The 7,195-nt window shown below is 60.8% G+C and overlaps 1 protein-coding gene across 1 annotated transcript in view; it reads right to left on the bottom strand.

Moving 5' to 3' along the window:
* The window catches only part of SHANK3 (SH3 and multiple ankyrin repeat domains 3), a gene marked incomplete at its 5' end in the record, with an annotated part of 48,406 nt that extends 41,219 nt beyond the window's left edge, over window positions 1-7,187 (bottom strand). Inside the window, 8 exon segments of the mRNA XM_019668547.1 lie at window positions 2,173-2,239; window positions 3,208-3,285; window positions 3,573-3,689; window positions 3,783-3,950; window positions 4,045-4,196; window positions 4,269-4,377; window positions 6,089-6,160; window positions 6,867-7,187. Of these exon segments, the coding sequence (XP_019524092.1) occupies window positions 2,173-2,239; window positions 3,208-3,285; window positions 3,573-3,689; window positions 3,783-3,950; window positions 4,045-4,196; window positions 4,269-4,377; window positions 6,089-6,160; window positions 6,867-7,187 (1,084 nt within the window).
* Window positions 7,188-7,195: the final 8 nt, after the last annotated feature.

Genomic DNA, 7,195 nt, shown 5'->3' with positions numbered 1-7,195 from the left:
GGGGGGGCGGGGGGTTGATGTGGCCCAAGGTGACAGGTGAGGGAGCAGAGGTGGCTGTTCCCAGGCCAGGGGCCCTGCTTCAGGCCTGTCACTCTAGAGGGAGCAAGTGGGGCTGCCATGGGGCTTCAGGGTGTCCTGTCCGGAGGGTGACAGGTCCCAACCTATCAGACCCCTCCAGGTGGGCTCCTTCCGTGAGGAAAAGAAAGGAGAATAGATGGGCATAGGCTCCCTCCAGCTCGTCCTGTATGCAGGCCCCACCCAGGGTCCTCAAGCTGTGTCTGTCACTGAGGGAGTGTCCTTGAAGTGAGTGTGCAGGGGGAGTGGGGGTGACAAGGACGGACCCCTGGATGGCCTAGGTCTGACGATAGGCTCTGTCATTAACCCCTGTGTACTTCAGTTTCCTCCTCTGTAAACATGGACTAATAGTCGCTCTTGGGGGGTTGCTGAAAGGGTGAATTGTGTCCTGTTAGACATACAGGAAATACTCGTAAATGCGTTACCAGGTAGCTCAGGCTGAATCACCTGAGAACATGTGACACCTGAGCAGGTGAGGTGCATGGCCAGCAGAGCAGTGACCACAGTGGGACCTTGGCTAAGCCACAGTGCACCCAGCCCCCACCAGGTGAGTGCACCCCGGGTCAGCCAGACAGCAGGTTGCAGTAATGGTGACCCCAGGAGCCCTAGCACCTGTCCACATCACAAGGTGAGAGGCAGCTGGGGCCTTCCCCTCTCTCAGCCTGGGTCACAGACAAGCCCTCTCCGTCCCACCCACCAGAGTCCAGACACACAACCAAATCCCAAGCAAGGTCAAAGGTGAGAAGGAGATGCAAATAACGCAAAACACCATATTTTACTTAAATAAACTGAGCCCCTACATACTTTTCCACGGCTAGATGACCACAGCAGAGCAGAGAGCCCCGACACCCACAGGCCGGGGTCCACAGGCTGATGGCCACCTCCAAGCACGACCCAGCCCAAGCACAATGGAGCCCTCGCTCTGTCTCTTGCCACCAGTTCAAGCTCAAACCGCGTCCCGGCTCTCTCCCAGCCCGACAGGGGCCCCAACCCTACGCATCGTCAGCTCACTCCTTCACTCAGCGCCGGCTGCCTGGAGCTGCCCCCACCCTCGGACGGTCCATCATTATCATGGTGCCCTGACCCTGCTTGGGGCATCAGGGACCCAGGTCCCAGCCTTTCTGGAGGGAGGTCTGTTCAGGGAGGCTTTACAGAGGAAGGGTCCTCAAACACAACTTGATCTTAATCTCAACCCCAGTCCAAAATTCAATCCCCGCCCTGACAGTAAGCTCACCTCAGAACAAAAAGGACCCCAACCTAAGACCAGCCCTAGCTGCTTGCTGTTCGCTGTCATTTTAAATTTTCTTAAGTGGTGGGTTCCACACTCATGACAGAAAGAGGAGGCTGGGATTCTGCTCGAGAGCGAGCCACGGGCAGGAAAAGCTGGGCCAGCCGTGCAGAGGCAGCTGCGAAGACAGCCCCTGTGTGGCCAGGTGACTGCAGGGGTGGCCTCGGGCCAGAAAGTGCTCTTTCCAGAAGGGGAGGCCCACCCACGCCTGCAGCCCCAGGCATCCCACACCCACCGGTGACATGGGAGTGGGTGGGGACCTCCCTGAGGCTACATGTGACGGCTGTGCCCATCCTCCTGCCTGCCCGGGAGTTGACACTAGGGGGCATGTCCCAGTTTTCTTTCTGGGATCACGGGCCACACACACACCGAGAGCTCCGAACCCCTGGCGCTGAGGACAGCAGTGGCCTGTTCCCATGTGCGCCCCATGACTGTGCTGTCCTTACATGCACACTGACGTGACCATGTCTGACACTATGGGCCCCACAAACTAGTGCTTGTTCCAGGCTGGAGTACAGCGCTGAAGGTCTGTGGCTGAAATCCACTGCCCCAACTGACCCTTCCTATGACCTACTGGGGAAACGAACCTGGACCTAACTTCAGCCTCCTCTCAACCTCAGTTGATCCCTAAACCCAGCAATGGCTCCAAACAGCAGCCCTAACCTAACCATGCCCTTGACCTTCACACTCTGTCCGCTCTACACAGGCCCTTCCCTCAGCACATCCCCATACCTGCTGGGGTCGTGACGGGCCCCAGAGGACCCCCACAAACCCACAGTCAGCAGAGACCTGAAGTGGACAGAACTCACCAACGTCGGAGTCTTTGTGGGTCTTGATGACCTCCGCCAGCTCAAAGTTCCCCGCAATGATGGCCACCTGCAGTGGGGGCCAGGAGAGAGGCTTAGCCACACCAAAGTCACCGCCCCCTCGGTCTCTAACAGCTCCTTCTCGGGCTCCTGTGTGGGGTCCTCCACGGTTGCTGGGCCCAGGTTCAGAGCCAAGCCCCTGTCGAACACACCAGCCCGGTGTGCCTGGGCCTGAGGAGTGTCCTGGGAGACAAGGCTCTCAAAGCTAAAACCGGGACAGTCCTGCATACACTGGGCACACCGGTCACCCGACCTGTTCTCTCCATAGCCCCTCCACACACCCCATCTTTCCTGTCTCAGCCACGGCCCCGCGCTGTCTCGCACCTGTCACCGTCCCTCTCCCCTTCCCGCCTCCCTGCGTTTTGTCTTCCAAAGAGCCCTTCCAGACGGGCCTTCGCCGCGGCCTCTCCACCTGTCTAGATGACTGCAGTGGCCTGGCCTGCTCTCCTCCCCACATCTCCTCAGAGGCCTCTGAAGGCCCTCGCTGCCACTGAGAACAGAGTCACAGTGCCCTCCTTGGTCCCAAAGTCCCTGTGACCTGGTCCCCAACTCCCCCGGCAAACTCCAGGCCACCTGGACATCCATCCACCCCGTCAAGCCAGTGCTGAGCACCAAACCCAGCCAGAGAAAAGACTCAAAAATGTCACCTAAATTAAGTCAGGGGCTGAGACCACCCCTCTCACCCCTGGTTCGGCCTCTGCACTCCGCCTATCTCTGGGGGTCAGACTCACACCTCTTCTCCCCTGACCCCAGAGCCCTCTGTCCCCCATCTCTCCCTGGAAGTGAAAGACTTCACCATCCGCAATGAACACCCCCAGGGGCCGGCCTCTGTGCTGGCCCACCAGTCCCCCACCTCACCCTGGGGAGACCCTAGCATGAGTTCCCTTATCGCCTCAGGGGAGGAACCACGGTCCGCAGAGGTCAAGTCACACAGCGACAGATGGACAGACGCCCCTGGAGCAGCTGTCGCTCCTGTACCTGGAAAGCCGTCTGGCTGTTGTAATTGCGGACATCCTTGTTGGCTCCACGGAAAAGCAAGACACGAGCACAGCTCTCCTGTGGGGAGGGTTGGAATGGGGGTCAGGCTGTGACAGCACACGCACACACGGGGTGTACACACAGAATAAGCAGCTCAGGTGCACATGTGCAAGTCCCACTGGTCAGAGAGCCAGATGCACAGTTCACACCTGGCTGTTTAGAACACACGTGTTCAGGGAACAAACATGCACACAGAGGCTTACAAGGCCACAGCTGACTGCAGCACACAGGACGCACACTCACGGAGTGACAGGCTTGGGCATGTGCGTACATGCGCGTGTACACACACACACACGCAGTCACACCTGGTTGTAGAGAGCGCAGATGTGCAGGGCCGTGTTCCCTGAGGCATTCTGGGCCCCCATGTCAGCCCCGTAGAACAGCAGGTGCTCCAGATGTTGCACGTGTCCAAAGCGGCAGGCCTGCGGGAGGGGCAGGGCTGCTGGGTCCCTGGACAAGCCCAACGGCGCCCCCCACCCAGAGGCGAGACTGCCCACCCCATGCTCCCTGCCCACCTGGTGGATCTCCTGCCAGCCGTTCTCATCAGTGGTCCCCAGCTGGGCGTGGTCGTGCAGCAGCAGCTCACAGCAGAGGGCATCCCCGCCCCCCAGGGCGCTGTGGTATAAGGGTGTCAGGCCGCGGCTGTCCTTATAGTCGGGAGAAGCGCCCAGGTCCAGCAAGGTCTGAGGGGGAGGAGCCTCAGTGTCCAGGCTGGCCCCAGCTTCCTCCCCATCCTGGGCCACACGCGCATCCAGGCCAGGACCCCACCGGACCAACCGTCAAAGCTGCAGCGTTACGCTGGCGTGTGGCACAGTGCACGGCGGTGAGCCCGTCGCGAGTGCGGAAGTCCAGGTGGGCACCGCCGTTCCTCAGCACCTTCAGCAGGTCGGTGGCGTTGTCCAGCTGGGCCGCGAGGCTCAGAGGACACTCTGGGTCAGGGACAAAGGAAGGTTACGGCACAGCCGCTCCAAGGCCCCTCCCCTCCCCGCTGTGCTGCTCACCTCCTGAGTCAGGATCGTGGAAGTTGGGGTCCAGCCCCTTATCCAGCAGGCGGGCCACCTTGTCCGTGCTGTGCAGCTGGATGTAGTCCATGAACTTTTTCAGGTTCGCCTGGAACATCAGGCCCCCCTGGTCAGCCCCACATCACAGCCACCACCATCTGACCGTCACCTCCCTTCCACCAGCCCCAGGCCACCTGTGGGGCATCTACTGCATTGCCCCAGCTTCTCTCCCTGCCCCATCTTGCCCTGCGTCCCCGTCACTCCCAAGGTGTCCTGTTCCTTCTCTGACCCATCTTCCTCATGAGCTCACCCCAATGGCAGATTCCCTCCCTCCCCGGGGGCGGGGGGGGGGGGGGCCTTCTCCATCCCCAGGGGGCCCCTCCTGTGACTGACTTTAACTGCCCAGCATGCAATTAATTCACTCAACAAAGCCTCACTGAGCCCCTGCTGGTGCTCCAGATGCCAGAGGCCCCAGGCCTTCTAGAAACACTCAGAGCACACTGGGAACATGGAGGGCACCATGGGAACCACTCCACAGGAGGTGGCCTCCTCCAGTGGGTGAGGACGACAAAACAGGAAGAAGGGCTGATGGCTGAGGGGTGAGACCTCAGCTGGACCCAGGGGGGGTGGTATGATGGTGGGGACCTGCTGGAGCCCAGGCAGCAGAAACACAGGGCTTGGTAAGGAATGGAAACTCACCCTAAAAACAAGTGAGACACATTGAAGGTCAAAAATCACCAGTGTCTGTAGGTCACTGAAGACAGTTTTGGAGGAGAGGTAATCATGGGAAGAACCCATGGTGACAAGGTCACACCAGGGCCAGTGGAGGGAGAGGGGGACCTTTCTTTCTACAACAGTCTCTGCCCAGCCACAGTCATGTCTGCTGACCACCAGTGCCCTGGGGCAGCAGAGAAGCCTGTCACGGAGGCTCCAAGGTCACAGAGCGGTCACTGGGGCACAGGGGTGACAGTGCCCAGATCCCTCTCCTAGGTTCCAGAAAAGTGTCCAGCAAGCAAATGTCCACTGGTCCTCAGGAGCCTGAGGCGGGAGCTCGGGGGATGTACCTGTGGGAAGGGGCCATGGCACCCATGCTGTGCCCCTCCTACATTCAGAGAAGGCAGCAGGTACCCCCCAGAGAGCATTTGGGGTCAGGCCCACCAAGCAATGGTGCCCTGCAGTAACCCCACACGTGTGCCTGGGCACAGAGCCCCAGAGTTAGACAGATGTGGGTCCAGCCCCAGCTTTACTGGCTGCACAGCTGTGAGCAAGTCAGTTAACTTCTCTGGGACTCAGTATCTACAAAATGTGGTAAAAATAGTTCCTCCCAGGGGAAAACTGATGAGGTGCCTAATTCCAAGTGCCCAGCGCTGGGTGACCACCAAGTGCGGGCTCCTTGCTCTCCCCATCCCTGCCCAGCTCCCCCAGTGACCATATCGTGTGTCTGTTCACTTTTCTCCCACCAAGATACACTCTCGGACTCCACCCGACGAAGCCCACCAGAGAGGTCAACAAGAATGTCATCTGACTGGAACCTACCCCATAGCCACGGTGCCCAGAGTCTGCACCCAGCCCTCCAGCCGCCCCCAACACCCGCTCTGGGCCTCTGACATTGGAGAAAACAGGCAGAGCCAAAGCTGAAGGGCTGTGGTTAGCCCCAAGCTGGGGTGCGGGGTGCTGCGAACTAGGGCCAGGACTTCAAAAAGGAGCTTTCAAAGGGCAGTTTTGACATCACAAAAGCCAGTCAAGGTTGAGGTGGGGGAATACAGGCCATGGGACAAGAAGAAACTTCTAGAGTCTCCTCCCTCTGGCTGCCTCCTTACCTTAGTGTGAAGCTTTGCAAACTGCTTATCGTCGATGAGGTTCTGGGCATAAACTCGCCTCTTGTATCGAAACTGCTCAGTTAAAGAAAAGGCAGGGAAAAGACACCCCCCTGGGCTGAGCGAGCGAGTGCACAGAACTGCTCCCCCAGCTCAGGCCTCACTGCTCACCCACCCCAATTACAGAGCCCTTCCTTGGGCCACACGAATCCCACACACACTGTCACGGACACAGAGCAACGCGAGGCTCGAGGTGCCAGACGCCTAGCTGTCCCGGGCCTGCAAAGGCCTTTCTGTCTCCTTCCTGTCCCCAGGACTCCCTGGAAAACCACACTCTTCTTCCAAGACCTGATTCCAGGCTTACCTCCCCAGACACCCCTACCATGTCCCTGTCCCACCAGAGGCCGACTCTGAGCTAAGCTGCCACGTGCTTCTTTCATTGCTCACTGCACTTGCCGTCCCCGGTCCAAACCATGACTATATCCCCAAGCCTGAGCCCGCACTCCAAGGCGACATAAAGGGACCAGCAAACGAGGAAGGCTTAGGTCTGCCTTCACAGACTCCCCGCCGGGGAGGGGAACAGATGAGCCCGCAGATACCGCGCCGCTCGCTCCTCACACTGCTCTGGGCGCTCCGGCTCAGGGCTCCCACCGCACCTGCTGCCCGCGGGCCCGGCACACCGCCCCCCACCGCTTCGCACGAGCTCCTCGCGTGCGTGTCCGTGCCCTTCACCGCGCGGGTCGCGGAGCTCGGCGGTTGCGCCCTGCGCGCTCTCCCTCACCTCCAGGTAGGGCAGGGGCGTGTCCAGGTTCGGCGGGTAATCCTGCAGGAGCCGCTCCTCGTCCAGGAACTTGCCGGCGCGGCCCCGGGAGGGCGGCTGGAAGAGCCCGTAGTTGAGCGCGTCCTGGAGGCTGTGGTTGAGGGCGCAGAGCACGCGCTGCTTGGCGGCCCACACGGGCGCGGCCGGGTCCAGGCGCAGGCACTTCTGCGGGCGGAGCGGGCTCGTGAGCGCCGACCGGCCCCGCCCGGGGCCCCCGCGGGAGACCCGGGCTCCGGAGCCCGGGCCTCGGGAGCCCACGCCGCGGACCCCGCGCCTCCGCGACCGGCGGG

The sequence above is a fragment of the Hipposideros armiger genome, unplaced genomic scaffold (genome assembly GCF_001890085.2).
Source record: "Hipposideros armiger isolate ML-2016 unplaced genomic scaffold, ASM189008v1 scaffold_530, whole genome shotgun sequence".
Classification (NCBI taxonomy): Eukaryota; Metazoa; Chordata; class Mammalia; order Chiroptera; family Hipposideridae; genus Hipposideros; species Hipposideros armiger.
Note: the sequence above shows the minus strand (reverse complement) of the source record. Positions and strands in the feature narration are given on the sequence as shown.